Genomic DNA, 15,339 nt, shown 5'->3' on the forward strand with positions numbered 1-15,339 from the left:
TCACGTGACTCCCAGCCCCTATAGCGGGTCCCTCTATAGCGGGGAGGGGGAGATCACGTGGGTCAGGCCGGAGGAGTGGGGGGCGGGGTCACGTGCTCCCGGCGTCACGTGGTTTCCCGGTTCTTCCCCCCCCCCCCCCCCCCCCTCTTTCCCCACTCACCGCTCCGGCGATCGCGGCCGCCGCTTCCCCCTCCCCCCCCCCACCCCCCGGCAACCCCCTCAGGCCCCGCCCCCCCGTGAGCGCGCGCGCGCGCCCCCGCTGGCCACGCCCCCCTCCTCCTTGGCCACGCCCCCTCCTCCCTCCCCATTGGCCGCGCCCACCGGGTTCCCGCTTCCCGATTGGCTCCGCGCGCCGACGCCCCCCGCGTTCCCATTGGCTGGAGAGGGAGGCCACGCCCATCGATAAAGCCACGCCCCCATCGCGAAATCTGCGCTGTGTTGTGGGGCGTGGCCTACGAAGGGGGCGTGGTCACAGAGGGCGCGGCCACGTGACCGCCGTGGGGCCATAACGGGCTTCTCCCCGCCTTAGAGGTAGCCCATTCAACCCATCCAAGAAGCGCAGCCCCCTACCCCAGCTAGGGGGCACCCTATAGGCCACACAGGCCTACAGAGAGCACCCTATAGGCCGCGCGGACCTATAGGGGCACCTCCCAGCTCCTCGGCCCCGATAGGCGCCGCCTCGCGCCCTGCGGAGACCGCGGCAGCGCTGGGAGGTGTCAGGACTACAACTCCCATCAGCGACCGCGCGCGGGGAGCGCCATGGCGCTGCCGCGCATGCGCAGCCGCGCGGGGGCTGCGGCGAGGGGGCGGGGCGGAGGGCCGCTGCGCTTTGCGCATGCGCAGCTCCCCGAGTCCCGCCCCCTCTTCCTCTTTGCGCATGCGCAATTCTCAAACCACGCCCCCAGTGCGGTCTCTTGCGTTCTGCGCATGCGCATAGCGCAAGCCGCGCCCCCGAAGCCACGCCCCCTCGCGCGCACGCCCCCTTCCCGCGCCGCGGCTCCGCGCATGCGCAGTCGCTCGGGGGCCGCCGCTCCGACCGGTCGCGCCTCCTCGGGGCTTCGCGCTCGCAGCCATGGCCGAGCCCGCCCTGCAGGCCCCCTGCGTCTCTTCCTCCTCCTCCTCCTCCTCCTCCGCCTCTCCGGGGCAGCCCCAGGCCGGGGGCTGCGGGGGAGGCGCGGGCTCCGCCTCCTGCGCCGGTAAATGGGGCGGGGGGGGGGGGGGGGAGGTGGGAGAGAGGCCTCTGGGGGGAGATCTGGGGGGCAGGAGCCTTTGGGGGGGAAGGTAGAGGGGCGAGGGGCAGGGTCTGTGGGGCAGAAGCCTTTGGGGGGGAGATCTGGGGGGCAGAGACTGAGAATTGGGGGGCAGAGACCGAGATCTGTGGGGCAGGAGCCTTTGAGGGGGAGATAGAGGGGTGAGGGGCAGGATCTGTGGGGCAGAAGCCTGTGAGGGGAGATCTGGGGGGCAGGAGCCTTTGAGGGGGAGATAGAGGGGTAAGGGGCAGGATCTGTGGGGCAGAAGCCTGTGAGGGGAGATCTGTGGGGCGGAGAGGGAGATCTGGGGGGCAGAGACTGAGATTTGGGGGGCAGAGACCGAGATCTGTGGGGCAGGAGCCTTTGGGGGGGGAGATAAAGGGGTGAGGGACAGGATCTGTGGGGCAGAAGCCTGTGAGGGGAGGTCTGTGGGGCGGAGAGGGAGATCTGGGGGGCAGAGACTGAGATTTGGGGGGCAGAGACCGAGAACTGTGGGGCAGAAGCCTTTGGGGGGGAGATTTGGGGGGCAGAGACTGAGAATTGGGGGGCAGAGACCGAGATCTGTGGGGCAGGAGCCTTTGAGGGGGAGATAGAGGGGTGAGGGGCAGGATCTGTGGGGCAGAAGCCTGTGAGGGGAGATCTGGGGGGCAGGAGCCTTTGAGGGGGAGATAGAGGGGTGAGGGGCAGGATCTGTGGGGCAGAGGCCTTTGGGGGGAGATTTGGGGGGCAGAGACCGAGATCTGGGGGGCAGAGTGGGAGATCTGGGGGGCAGAGGGTGAGATCTAGGGTGGGAAGGGCCATGTGGGGGGCAGGAGCCTTTGGGGGGGAGATTTGGGGGGCAGAGAGCGAGATCTGAGGGGCAGAGGGGGAGATCTGGGGGGGCAGAGCCATTTGGGGGGCAGATCAGTGGGGCAGAAGCCTTTGGGGGGCAGATCTGTGGGGCTGTTCCGTCCGATTTTGGGGGCTCCCCCCCATTCTGGGGGTGACTCCCCCCCCCCCCCCCCCGTGGATTTTACTCAAAACCCTGTGATTTCACCCCAAAAACCTTTTAAATTCCCCCCAAGCATCCTCCTCAGCCCCAAAAATTCTGGGGTTTTGCCCCAAATAGCAGCAGACGGGGGAGATTTGGTGAAAAATGCGGTAAAACCCCCCCAGATTTGATAAAAAATGGGGTAAAACCCCCAGATTTGATCAAAAATGGGATAAAATCTCCTAGATTTGATAAAAAAATGAGGTAACCCCCCCCAGATTTGATCAAAAATGGGGTAAACCCCCCAGACTTGATGAGAAATGGGGTAACCCCCCCAGATTTGATAAAAAATGGGGTAAAATCCACCAAATCTGATCAAAAATGGGATAAAATCCACCAAATTTGATCAAAAATGAGGTAAAATCCCCCAGATTTGATAAAAAATGGGGTAAAACTCCCCAGATTTGAGAAAAAATGGAATTTCTGGCTGGGGTGGGGGGCATGCTTACACCCCAAAAAGGAGAAATGAGTGAATTTCCCCTCAAAAAAAGACCCCAACCCCCCACTTTTTGGGGAAAGGGGGTGATAACGATCCGAACCCCACAATCTACGACCCCTTTTTGGGGTCCCAATTCCTGCAGAGACGGGTTTTCTGAATTTGGGGTCCCCCCCCAAAAAAAAATCCACATTTTGAGCCTGTTTGGAAGGCGAAGATTCAACCAGCGGCGCCGAGTTGGGGGGGTTTCACCCCCAAAATCCCATCAGAGGCAGCGAAATGAAGCCCCCCCGGGCCAAGTGAACTCCCCCTTTCAATTTTGGGGGGCCCCAGAGTTTTGGGGGCCCCCCCAGGTCTCACCCCTCTGTCTTCTCTTCCAGATCCCCCCGTTTCCTCCTCCTCTTCCCAGCTTGTTTCTCTCTTTCCGGCTTCACCAGGCAAGTTCCCCACCCCCCCAAAAAAATGGATTTTTTGCCACCCCCCCCGGAAGAAAAATGTCTGGGGGGGACCCCAAAATTCACCCTTTGGATTTGGGGGGGTCCCCAACGTCGGTTTGGGGGTCCCAGAGGCTGATGTGGGGTCCCAGATGCCGATTTTGGGGTCCCAGGAGCCAAGTCTGGGGTCCCCAGTTCTGATTCTGATGGGGGGGGGACCCCAAAACCAGCCCCCACTTTTAGGGGGTGTCACCCACAAATCATTTGTGGGGAGCAAAGGGGTCTGGGACCCCCAAAGTGCCCCAATTTGGAGTCCCCGGTGCTGATTTTGGGGTCCCAGGTGCCACTTTGGGGTTCCAGGAGCCAATTTTGGGGTTCCAGATGCCAATTTGGGGTCCTTGATTCCAATTCTGGATGAGGGGGGACCCCAAAACCAGCCCCCGCTTTTAGGGGGTGTCACCCCCACATCATTTGGGGGGTCCCAGATGGAGATTTTGGGGTCCCAGATGCCGATTTGGGGTCCCAGAGGCCAATTTTGGAGTCCCAGATGCCGATTTTGGGGTCCCTTGTGCCAATTCTGGGGTCCCCAGTTCTGATTCTGATGGGGGGACCCCAAAACCAGCCCTCACTTTTAGAGGGCGTCCCCCCAAATCATTTGGGGGGGGGCAAAGGGGTCTGGGACCCCCAGAATACCCCAATTTGGAGTCCCCGGTGCTGATTTTGGGGTCCTAGATGCCGATTTTGGGGTCCCAGATGCCAATTTGGGGTCCCCAGTTCTGATTCTGATGGAGGGGGGACCCCAAAACCTTTTAGGAGGTGTCATTTTTGCTGGGGGAAAGGGGTCCAGGACCCCCCCCCCAACCCCCCCCTCCCTCCAAGTTTCCATTTTCTCAGATGCTGGAAAACTTCCGAAAATCGACATTTTTCTTTCGCTCCGTTTTTCCCTCTTTCTCACCCCAATTTCAACCCCTCCTTTTTTTTTTTCCCACCTCCGCGCTGGCTGCGCCCCACGGCTTCGCCCCACGGCTGCTGCTCCCGCTTTGCACGCCCCCCCCCTTCCCCACCCCTCGCTTGGCTGATGAAAAATTGACCGTTTCTGATGTTTTTCACCCCAAAACGAACCCCCCCCCCCGCCTTTGACCCGCTCGCCGCCGCCCGGTTGTGATCCTGGAGCCGAGCTCGGAATTCGGGGCGACTTGGGAGGGGGAGGTGAGGAACCCCCTGCCCCCCCCCTAAAATCCTGCTTCTCCCAACCCTTCGAGACCCAAAATCCTCTCGTTTGGACCCAAAATCCTCTTGTTTGGACCCAAAATCCTCTTGTTTGGACCCGAAACGAGCGGGTGGGGGGAGGCTGGGACCGCCCCGCGATCCGAAACCCTTGGGGAGGGGGGAATCCTGCTTCGCTTTCCCTGCTCCGGACCCGGTCCAGGTGCTTTTAGCCCCAAAATGAGGTTCCTCCACCCAGTTTTGAGGTTCTTCCATCCATTTTTGAGGTCCCTCCACCCGATTTTGAGGTTCCAACACCCATTTTTGAGGTTCTTCCGTTCATTTTGGGGGTTTAATTCCCAATTTTGAGGTTCCTCCACCCATTTTTCAGGTTCTTCCATCCATTTTGGGTGTCTGACCCCCATTTTTGAGGTTCTTCCATCCATTTTGGGGGTTTAATTGCAGATTTTGAGGTCCCTCCACCCATTCTTGACATTCTTCCATCCATTTTGTGTGTCTAACCCCCATTTTTGAGGTTCCTCCACCCTTTTTTGAGTTTCCAACGCCCATTTTTGACATTCTTCCATCCATTTTGTGTGTCTAACCCCCATTTTGAGGTCCCTCCACCAACTTTTGGGGTCCACCACCTGTTTTTTGAGGTTCTTCCATCCATTTTTGAGGTTCTTCCATCCATTCTGGGTGTGTAACACCCATTTTTGAAGTTCCTCCACCTATTTTTGGGGTCCCTCCACCCATTTTTGAGGTTCCTCCACCAATTTTTGAGGTTCTTCCATCCATTTTGGGTGTGTAATTCCCAATTTTGAGGTTCCTCCACCCATTTTTGAGGTTCTTCCATCCGTATTTGAAGTTCTTCCATCCATTTTGGCTGTCTAACCCCCGTTTTTGAGGTCCCTCCACCCATTTTTGAGGTCCCTCCACCCAGTTTTGAGGTTCCTTCACCCAGTTTTGAGGTTCTTCCATCCATTTTTGGGTGTCTAACCCTCATTTTTGAAGTCCCTCCACCAACTTTTGGGGTCTACTGCCCAACTTGAGGGTTCCTCACCTATTTTTGAGGTCCTTCCACCCATTTTTGAGGTTCTTCCATCCATTTTGGCTGTCTAACCCCCATTTTTGAGGTTCTTCCATCCATTTTGGCTGTCTAACCTCCATTTTTGAGGTTCTTCCACCCATTTTTGAGGTTCTTCCATCCATTTTGGCTGTCTAACCCCCATTTTTGAGGTTCTTCCATCCATTTTGGCTGTCTAACCCCCATTTTTGAGGTTCTTCCACCCATTTTTGAGGTTCTTCCATCATTTTGGCTGTCTAACCCCCATTTTTGAGGTTCTTCCATCCATTTTGGCTGTCTAATTTCCATTTTTGAGGTTCTTCCACCCATTTTTGAGGTTCTTCCATCCATTTTGGCTGTCTAACCCCCATTTTTGAGGTTCTTCCACCCATTTTGGCTGTCTAACCTCCATTTTTGAGGTTCTTCCACCCATTTTTGAGGTTCTTCCACCCATTTTGGCGGTTTAATCCCCAATTTTGAGGTTCCAACACCCGTATTTGTGGTTCTCCCCGCATGGCTGTGCCAGGAACGCCGCGAGCGCCGCGTCCTCGCATGCCGAACCCCCCCACCTCCCCCTCCAAAATGTTGTGTCCCCTTCTCGTGACCGTGTCCCCTCTCTCCGGCCCCAGCGGGCGCCGCGTTCGGAGCCCGGGGAGCCTCCTCGTCGCCGGGGGGGGCCGCGCCGAAAGAACCGGAGTCGCCGGAGTCGCCTTTCGAGGTGGTGCCGGACGGAGCCGGCTTCGAGCGGGAATACGGCGCCGCTTTGCTGGGCGAGCGCGAGGTTTTGAGCCAAATCCCCGAAGACCGAGTGTGCGATTTCCCGGCCAAACCGCGCGGCGGTGGCGGCGCCGTCGCCAAGATTGCCGGCAATCTGTGCCGCCAAAGCTCCGGCACGGCCGCCGCCTTGGAAGAGGTGTCCAAGTGCGTGAGGGAGATGCGAAGCTTCACCACCGAGCTCCTCGCTTGGGATTTGGTGGAGAGGAACGGCATCGGCAACGCCATCGGCAACGGCATCGGCGCCGGGGGTGACGCCAACCCCGAAGCCGACAGCTCGGGTGATTCCGACGACACCGTCATCGAGGAGGCTCCTCGTGCCGATCCCGGCGCCGTCGCCGTCTCCCACCGGGATGGGGAGGAGGAGGAGGAGAGGGTGACGCTGCGGGCGCTGCGGGAGGTGGGGGAGACGCCGAGCGGCACCGCGAGTGGCACCGGGGCTGGTGCCGGAGACGCCCCGGGTGACCCCCCCCGGCACCTGCCCCGCCTGGCAGGTAAAAGAGGGCCTTTTCGGACCCCAGAACGGGACTTTCTGCACCCAAAATGCCCTTTTCTGCCCCCAAAACATCCAGTTCTGCCCCCAAAAGGGACTCTCTGCCCCCAAAATGTCATTTTCTGCCCCAAAAAGGGACTTTTCTACCCCAAAAAGGGACTCTCTGCCCCCAAAATGTCATTTTCTGCCCCCAAAACGTCCTTTTCTGCCCCAAAAATGTCCTTTTCTGCCCCAAAAAGGGACTTTCTGCCCCCAAAACATCCTTTTCTGCCCCAAAAACATCCTTTTCTGCCCCAAAAAGGGACTCTTTGCCCCCAAAATGGGCCTTTTCTGCCCCCAAATGTCCCTTTTCTGCCCCCAAAACGTCTTTTTCTGCCCCCAAAAGGGACTTTTCTGCCCCTAAAAGGAACTTTCTGCCCCCAAAACGTCCTTTTTGGCCCCAAAAAATCCCTTTTCTGCCCCAAAAAGGGACTTTCTGCCCCCAAAATATCCATTTCTGCCCCCAAAAGGGACTTTCTGCCCCCCAAACGTCCTTTTCTGCCCCAAAACATCCTTTTCTGCCCCAAAAAGGGACTCTCTGCCCCCAAAATGGGCCTTTTCTGCCCCAAAATATCCCTTTTCTGCCCCCAAAACGTCTTTTTTTGTCCCAAAAAGGGCCTTTCTGCCCCCAAAACATCCTTTTCTGCCCCAAAAAGGACTTTCTGCCTCTAAAACGTCCTTTTCTGCCCCAAAAAGGACTTTCTGCCTCTAAAACGTCCTTTTCTGCCCCAAAAAAGGGACTCTCTGCCCCCAAAACGTCCTTTTCTGCCCCAAAAAGGGACTCTCTGCCCCCAAAATGGGCCTTTTCTGCCCCAAAATATCCCTTTTCTGCCCCCAAAACGTCTTTTTTTGTCCCAAAAAGGGCCTTTCTGCCCCCAAAACATCCTTTTCTGCCCCAAAAAGGACTTTCTGCCTCTAAAACGTCCTTTTCTGCCCCAAAAAAGGGACTCTCTGCCCCCAAAACGTCCTTTTCTGCCCCAAAAAGGGACTCTCTGCCCCCAAAAGGGGCCTTTTCTGCCCCAAAATTTCCTTTTCTGCCTCTAAAACGTCTTTTTCTGCCCCAAAACCGACCATTTCTGCCCCAAAAAGGGACTTTCTGCCCCCAAAACGTCCTTTTCTGCCCCAAAAAGGGACTCTCTTCCCCCAAAATTGTCCTTTTCTGCCCCAAAATTTCCTTTTCTGCCCCCAAAACGTCTTTTTCTGCCTCCAAAACGTCCATTTCTGCCCCAAAAAGGGACTTTCTGCCCCCAAAAGGGACTTTTCTGCCCTAAAAAGGGTTGTTTCTGCCCCCAAAACGTCCTTTTCTGCCCCAAAAAGGGACTTTCTGCCCCCCAAACATGCTCTTCTGCCCCAAAAAGGGCTTTTTCGACCTGAAAATAGTTGTTTTCTGCCCCAAACTGCTCCACTTCCCCAAAAATCTCATTTTCCAGCCCCAAAAAGCTCCATTTCTACCCCAGAAGCTTCGTTTCCGCCCCAAAAATCTTTTTCCACCCCAAAAAAGCTCTTTTCAGCCCCAGAAGCTCCTTTTCGGCCCCAAAAAGCTCTTTTTTCACCCCAAAAAGCATCTTTGCCCCCCAAAACGGGGGTTTGGAACCCAAAAAGGGCCCCCAAAAGCGTGGGCTCAGCCCCAAAATGATCTTGGCGGGGGGGGGGCGTCTCGTTTTGGGGAGAAAAGGGGGGATTTGGGGCAATTTTGGCGAGATTTGGGGGGTTTGGAGCAATTTTGGGGGGATTTTGAGAAATTTTGATGGGATTTGGAGCAATTTAGGGGGAATTGCGTCAATTTGGGGCAAATTTGAAGGGATTTGGGGGAGATTTTCAGCGATTTGGGGGGGAGTTGGGTAATTTTAAGGGGATTTGGAGCAATTTGGGGAGATTTGTGTCGATTCGTGTGGGATTGGGGGCAATTTTAGGGGGGATTTTATGCAATTTGGGGGGATTCGTGTCCGTTTGGGGAGATTTGTGTCGATTTGGGGCAATTTTAGGGGGATTTTATGCGATTTTGGGGGAATTTGTGTCGATTTTGGGAGGATTTGGGGCAATTTTGGGGGATTTGAGCAAATTTGGGGCAATTTTGATGGGTTTTGCGCCACCCCCCTGGCGGGAGCTGTTAATTAATGGTGATGAGCAGTAATTAAGGGGGGAGTTAATTGGTGCGTGTGCCTAATGAGGCGGGTGAGGAGGAGGGGGGGGGGGGGGTGTTGATTCTCATTTTGAGGAGAATCAAGGCAAATTTGAGCCAAATCGTGGGAAATTTTATCTAAATTGGGGGAAATTTGAGCCGGATCGAGAAAAATTTGAGCTGAATTGATGGAAATTTGAGCCAAGCAAGGCGAATTTGATCCGAATCGAGGGAAATTTGATCCGAATCAAGGGAAATTTGAGCCGAATGAGGCAAATTTGAGCTGAATCAAGGGAAATTTGAGCTGAATTGTGGAAAATTTGATCCAAATTGTGGGAAATTTGAGCTGAATGAGGCAAATTTGAGCTGAATGAGGCAAATTTGATCTGAATTGTGGGGAATTTGATCTGAATTGCGGGAAATTTGATCCGAATTGCAGGAAATTTGAGCTGAATGAGGCAAATTTGATCTGAATTGTGGGAAATTTGAGCTGAATGAGGCAAATTTGACCCAAATTGCGGGAAATTTGAGCTGAATGAGGCAAATTTGACCCAAATTGCGGGAAATTTGAGCTGAATGAGGCAAATTTGACCCAAATTGTGGGAAATTTGAGCTGAATGAGGCAAATTTGATCCGAATTGCGGGAAATTTGAGCTGAATGAGGCAAATTTGATCCGAATTGCGGGAAATTTGAGCTGAATGAGGCAAATTCGATCGGAATCGAGGGAAATTTGAGCTGAATGAGGCAAATTTGATCCGAATTGTGGGAAATTTGAGCTGAATGAGGCAAATTTGATCCGAATTGCGGGAAATTTGAGCTGAATGAGGCAAATTTGATCGGAATTGCGGGAAATTTGAGCTGAATGAGGCAAATTTGATCCGAATTGCGGGAAATTTGAGCTGAATGAGGCAAATTTGATCCGAATTGCGGGAAATTTGAGCTGAATGAGGCAAATTTGATCGGAATTGCGGGAAATTTGATCCGAATTGTGGGAAATTTGATCCGAATTGTGGGAAATTTGAGCTGAATGAGGCAAATTTGATCCAAATCGAGGGAAATTTGAGCTGAATGAGGCAAATTTGATCCAAATTGTGGGAAATTTGAGCTGAATGAGGCAAATTTGATCGGAATTGCGGGAAATTTGAGCTGAATGAGGCAAATTTGATCCGAATTGCGGGAAATTTGAGCTGAATGAGGCAAATTTGATCCGAATTGCGGGAAATTTGAGCTGAATGAGGCAAATTTGATCGGAATTGCGGGAAATTTGATCCGAATTGTGGGAAATTTGATCCGAATTGTGGGAAATTTGAGCTGAATGAGGCAAATTTGATCCGAATTGTGGGAAATTTGAGCTGAATGAGGCAAATTTGATCCAAATTGTGGGAAATTTGAGCTGAATGAGGCAAATTTGATCGGAATCGAGGGAAATTTGAGCTGAATGAGGCAAATTTGATCGGAATTGCGGGAAATTTGAGCTGAATGAGGCAAATTTGATCGGAATTGCGGGAAATTTGAGCTGAATGAGGCAAATTTGATCCGAATTGCGGGAAATTTGATCCGAATTGTGGGAAATTTGATCCGAATTGTGGGAAATTTGAGCTGAATGAGGCAAATTTGATCCAAATCGAGGGAAATTTGAGCTGAATGAGGCAAATTTGATCCAAATTGTGGGAAATTTGAGCTGAATGAGGCAAATTTGATCGGAATCGAGGGAAATTTGAGCTGAATGAGGCAAATTTGATCTGAATTGTGGGGAATTTGATCCGAATTGCGGGAAATTTGATCCGAATTGCAGGAAATTTGAGCTGAATGAGGCAAATTTGATCTGAATTGTGGGAAATTTGAGCTGAATGAGGCAAATTTGACCCGAATTGCGGGAAATTTGATCCGAATCGAGGGAAATTTGAGCTGAATGAGGCAAATTTGATCCGAATTGTGGGAAATTTGAGCTGAATGAGGCAAATTTGACCCGAATTACGGGAAATTTGAGCTGAATGAGGCAAATTTGATCCAAATTGTGGGAAATTTGAGCTGAATGGGGCAAATTTGATCCGAATTGCGGGAAATTTGAGCTGAATGAGGCAAATTTGATCCAAATTGTGGGAAATTTGAGCTGAATGAGGCAAATTTGATCCAAATTGCGGGAAATTTGAGCTGAAAGAGGCAAATTCGATCTGAATTGTGGGAAATTTGATCCAAATCGTGGGAAATTTGACCCGAATCGAGGGAAATTCGATCGGAACCGCGGGAAATTTGCTGGGAAGGGCGCGAGGTTGTTGCGGCTGGGGGTGCGCGGCGCCGGGGTGACGGCGTTGTCCCCCCGTGTCGTGTCCCCGCAGCCCGCGAGCTGCTGCTGTGGCGGGACGCGCGCCGCAGCGCCGTGGCCTTGGCCTCCAGCCTCCTCCTCCTGGGCTCTCTGGCCACCCTCAGCGCCCTCAGCGTCGTCGCCCACCTGGCGCTCGCCCTCCTCTCCGTCACCATCAGCCTCCGCGTCTACAAAGCTGTCGTGCAGGCCCTCCACAAGGCCCAGGACGGACACCCCTTCCGGTGAGACACCTCGGAGCTCCTGCCGCCTCCTTCCCACCTTCCTCCACCCGTTTCTGAGGTTCTTCCACCCATTTGGGGGGTTTAATCCCCGATTTTGAGGTTCCTCCGCCCAATTTTGAGGTTCTTCCACCCATTTTGAGTGTTTAATTCCCATTTTTGAGGTTCCTCCACCCAATTTTGAGGTTCTTCCACCCATTTTTCAGGTTCCTCCACCCATTTGGGGGCTTTAATCCCCAATTTTGAGGTTCCTCCACCCAATTTTGAGGTTCCTCCACCCATTTTGAGTGTTTAATTCCCATTTTTGAGGTTCCTCCACCCAATTTTGAGGTTCTTCCACCCATTTTTCAGGTTCCTCCACCCATTTGGGGGCTTTAATCCCCAATTTTGAGGTTCCTCCACCCAATTTTGAGGTTCCTCCACCCATTTTGAGTGTTTAATTCCCATTTTTGAGGTTCCTCCACCCAATTTTGAGGTTCTTCCACCCATTTTTCAGGTTCCTCCACCCATTTGGGGGGTTTAATCCCCAATTTTCAGGTTCCTCCACCCGTTTTTGAGGGTCTTCCATCCATTTTGAGTGTCTAACACCCGTTTTTGAGGTGTCTAACACTCATTTTGGGGGTTTAATCCCAGTTTTTGAGGTTCTTCCACCCATTTTGGGGGTTTAATCCCTAATTTTGAAGTTCCTCCACCCAATTTTAAGGTTCTTCCATCCATTTTTGAGGGTCTTCCACCCATTTTGAGTGTTTAATTCCCATTTTTAAGGTTCCTCCACCCAATTTTGAGGTTCTTCCATCCATTTTGAGGTTCCTCCATCCATTTTGAGGGTTTAATTCCCAAATTTGAGGTTCCTCCACCCAATTTTGAGGTTCTTCCATCAATTTTTCAGGTTCCTCCACCCATTTTGGGGCTTTAATCCCCATTTCTGAGGTTCTTCCACCCATTTGTGGGGGTTAATCCCCAATTTTGAGGTTCTTCCACCTATTTGGGGGGTTTAATCCCCATTTTTGAGGTTCCTCCACCCAGTTTTGAGGTTCTTCCATCCATTTTTGAGGTTCCTCCATCCATTTGGGGGGTTTAATTCCCACGTTTGAGGTTCCTCCACCTGTTTTTGAGGTTCTTCCACCCATTTTGGGGGTTTAATCCCCAATTTTGAGGTTCTTCTACCCATTTTTGAGACTCTTCCACCCACTTTTATGGTTCCTCCACCCATTTTTGAGCTTCTTCCCCCCATTTTCGAGCGTCTTCCCCCATTTTTTACATCCTTCTCCATTTTTTGGGGTGCACAGACGAACTTTGAGCTTCAAAGGGGGGGTTGTGGGTTGATTTTTGGGGTGCGGGGGGGGTGTCTGAGTCTGTCCCCACAGGTCTGACCTAGACCTCGCTGCGACCTTCACCCCTGAGACCTTTGGGGCTCCCGGAGGGGGCTCCAGGGCAATTTTGGGGTGCCGAATGCATTTTTTGGGGTGCCTGAGACGATTTTTGAGGTGCTGAGCCCCCCCCCTCATTCTCCTTCCCCCCCCCCACCTTTTTAGGGCCTATTTGGAGATGGACGTGACCTTGACCCCTGAGGCCTTCGCTGCCGCCACCTCCGCCCTCGTCCCCCGCCTCAACCGAGCCCTTCGCTTCCTCCTCCGCCTCTTCCTCGTGGAGGACCTGGTGGATTCCCTGAAGGTAGGAAGCCTTCCTCCCCCTTTCCCCCCTCTCCTCATCCTCCTCTCCCCCCGTTTCCCCCCCCCCCAGGACCCCCCAGAACCCCCTTTATTAACCCCCCCCCCCCCCCAAACCTCAAGCTGGCCTTGACCTTGTGGCTTCTGACCTACGTGGGCGCCGTCTTCAACGGAATCACCCTCCTCATCCTCGGTAAGGCCTCCCCCCCCCCCAAATAAACCCCCTTCCCCCTTTAAATAAACCCCCCTCTTTCATTTTAAGGGGGGGGCACCCCAAAAAAATCATATTTGGGGGGTCCAGCCCCCCTCAAACATGACCCCCCCCCCCCTTTTTCTTTTCAGCTGAGCTCTTGGCCTTTACCCTCCCACCCCTCTACGAGAAATACAAGGTGAGGGGGGGGGGAAGAACCCTAAAAATAAAGGGGGGGGCCACTTCAAAATGAGGGGGGGCAGCTTCAAAATGGAGGGACCCCCCAAAAAATGAGGGGGGGGTGTTAAACCCCCCCCCCTTTTTGCTTCTACCAGACGCAGATCGATCACTACGTGGGCCTCGTGCGGCGCCGAGTCGCGGATCTACGGGCTTAGTAAGAACCTTGGGGACCCCCCCACCCCCAAAATCGAGGGCCCCCCCAAATCTCTGACCCCCCTCCAAATCTCTGACCCCTCCCCGAATCTCTGACCCCCCCCAAACCCCACAGCCCCCCCCCCCAAATCATTAGATCTCTCCTCCTCAAATCTTTGTGGCTCCCTAAATCAATCTGAGCCCCCCCCTCAAATTCAGGGGGGCCCCCCAGATCCCTGACCCCCCCCAAATCCTTGTAACCCCCCCCAAATCCTTCAGCCCCCCCCAAGTCTCCTGTCCCCCCCAAATCCCTGTGACCCCCCCCAAATCACGAGGTGCCCTAAATCCCCCAGCCCCCCAAATCCCCCTGACCCCCCCAAATCCTTGTGCCCCCCCCAAATCCTTGACCCCCTCCAAAATCCTCCAGCCCCCCCAAGTCACCAGCCCCCCCCAAACCCCTGTGCCCCCCCAAATCATTACAAGCCCCCCCAAATCCCCCCCCCCAACCTCTCTCCTCTTCCCATAGGATCCAGGCTGAAGCCCAGAAGCCTCCGCAATGACCCCCCCGGGGGGGGGGAAACAGGGAAATATCGGGGTCCCCCCCCGATATCAGACCCCCCCTATCTCCTAACGCTCCCCCCAACCTTGTACCCCCCCCCCAAAACCTCCTTGGACCCCCCCAAATCAACCCCCCCTCACAGTGGCGTCTGTCTGTCTGTCCCCCCCGCCTTGAACTCTGCCCTTGGGGGGGGGGCTGCACCCCAAAACCCCCCATTGTGCCCCACCCCAATTTTACCCCTCTTCTTGTTAATTTTTTAATGTTAATTAAGGTGAAATGTCTGTAACTGCTGTAAAAAGGGGGGGGGGCTCAGCCCCCCCTGAACTGCACTGCCCCCCCCCAGCCCCCCCCTCAAAAAAATGGGGGTGGGGGGGAAATAGGGACCCTCCCCCCCAACCTAAGGGGGGGGAATCAATAAAAGAACCAACGTGGAAGCCTCTGTCCCCCCTCTTTGCGCTGGGACCCCCCCCACATGGACCTGGCACCCCCAGAGTGACCCCCCCACACACACAGAGGGACCTGGGACCCCCAAAGTGACCCCCCACACACACAGAGGGACCTGGGACCCCCAAAGTGACCCCCCCACACACACAGAGGGACCTGGGACCCCCAAAGTGACCCCCCCCCACACACAGAGGGACCTGGGACCCCCAAAGTGACCCCCACACACACACAGAGGGACCTGGGACCCCCAAAGTGACCCCCCCCACACACACACAGAGGGACCTGGGACCCCCAAAGTGACCCCACACACACACAGAGGGACCTGGGACCCCCAAAGTGACCCCCCCACACACACAAAGGGACCTGGGACCCCCAAAGTGACCCCCCAGACCCCCAAAGTGACACCCCCCCCCCACACACACACACAGAGGGACCTGGGACCCCCAAAGTGACCCCACACACACAGAGGGACCTGGGACCCCCAAAGTGACCCCCCCCCACACACACACAGAGGGACCTGGGACCCCCAAAGTGACCCCACACACACAGAGGGACCTGGGACCCCCAAAGTGACCCCCCCACACACACAGAGGGACCTGGGACCCCCAAAGTGACCCCCCCACACACACACAGAGGGACCTGGGACCCCCAAAGTGACCCCCCCCACACACACAGAGGGACCTGGGACCCCCAAAGTGACACCCCCCCA

The 15,339-nt window shown here is 54.7% G+C and overlaps 1 protein-coding gene across 1 annotated transcript; it reads left to right on the plus strand.

Moving 5' to 3' along the window:
- Positions 1-1,000: 1,000 nt before the first annotated feature.
- LOC138734626 (reticulon-1-like) lies at positions 1,001-14,620 on the plus strand. Its single transcript, XM_069882382.1, has 9 exons — positions 1,001-1,196; positions 3,097-3,153; positions 6,052-6,690; positions 11,191-11,398; positions 12,931-13,069; positions 13,189-13,258; positions 13,408-13,454; positions 13,591-13,649; positions 14,154-14,620. Coding segments are annotated over exons 1-9 (1,344 nt in total). The 5' UTR covers positions 1,001-1,072; the 3' UTR covers positions 14,155-14,620.
- The last annotated feature ends 719 nt before the right edge of the window (positions 14,621-15,339 follow it).

This window comes from Phaenicophaeus curvirostris, unplaced genomic scaffold (genome assembly GCF_032191515.1).
Source record: "Phaenicophaeus curvirostris isolate KB17595 unplaced genomic scaffold, BPBGC_Pcur_1.0 scaffold_122, whole genome shotgun sequence".
Classification (NCBI taxonomy): Eukaryota; Metazoa; Chordata; class Aves; order Cuculiformes; family Cuculidae; genus Phaenicophaeus; species Phaenicophaeus curvirostris.

What these genes read in the sequence shown, in the direction of transcription:
- LOC138734626 (XM_069882382.1), top strand. Translation starts at nt 1,073, where the DNA reads ATGGCCGAGCCCGCCCTGCAGGCCCCCTGCGTCTCTTCCTCCTCCTCC. An exon ending in TCTCTTTCCGGCTTCACCAG is followed by an intron (nt 3,154 to 6,051) that starts GCAAGTTCCCCA and finishes CTCCGGCCCCAG; the next exon opens with CGGGCGCCGCGTTCGGAGCC. An exon ending in CCCTCTACGAGAAATACAAG is followed by an intron (nt 13,455 to 13,590) that starts GTGAGGGGGGGG and finishes TGCTTCTACCAG; the next exon opens with ACGCAGATCGATCACTACGT.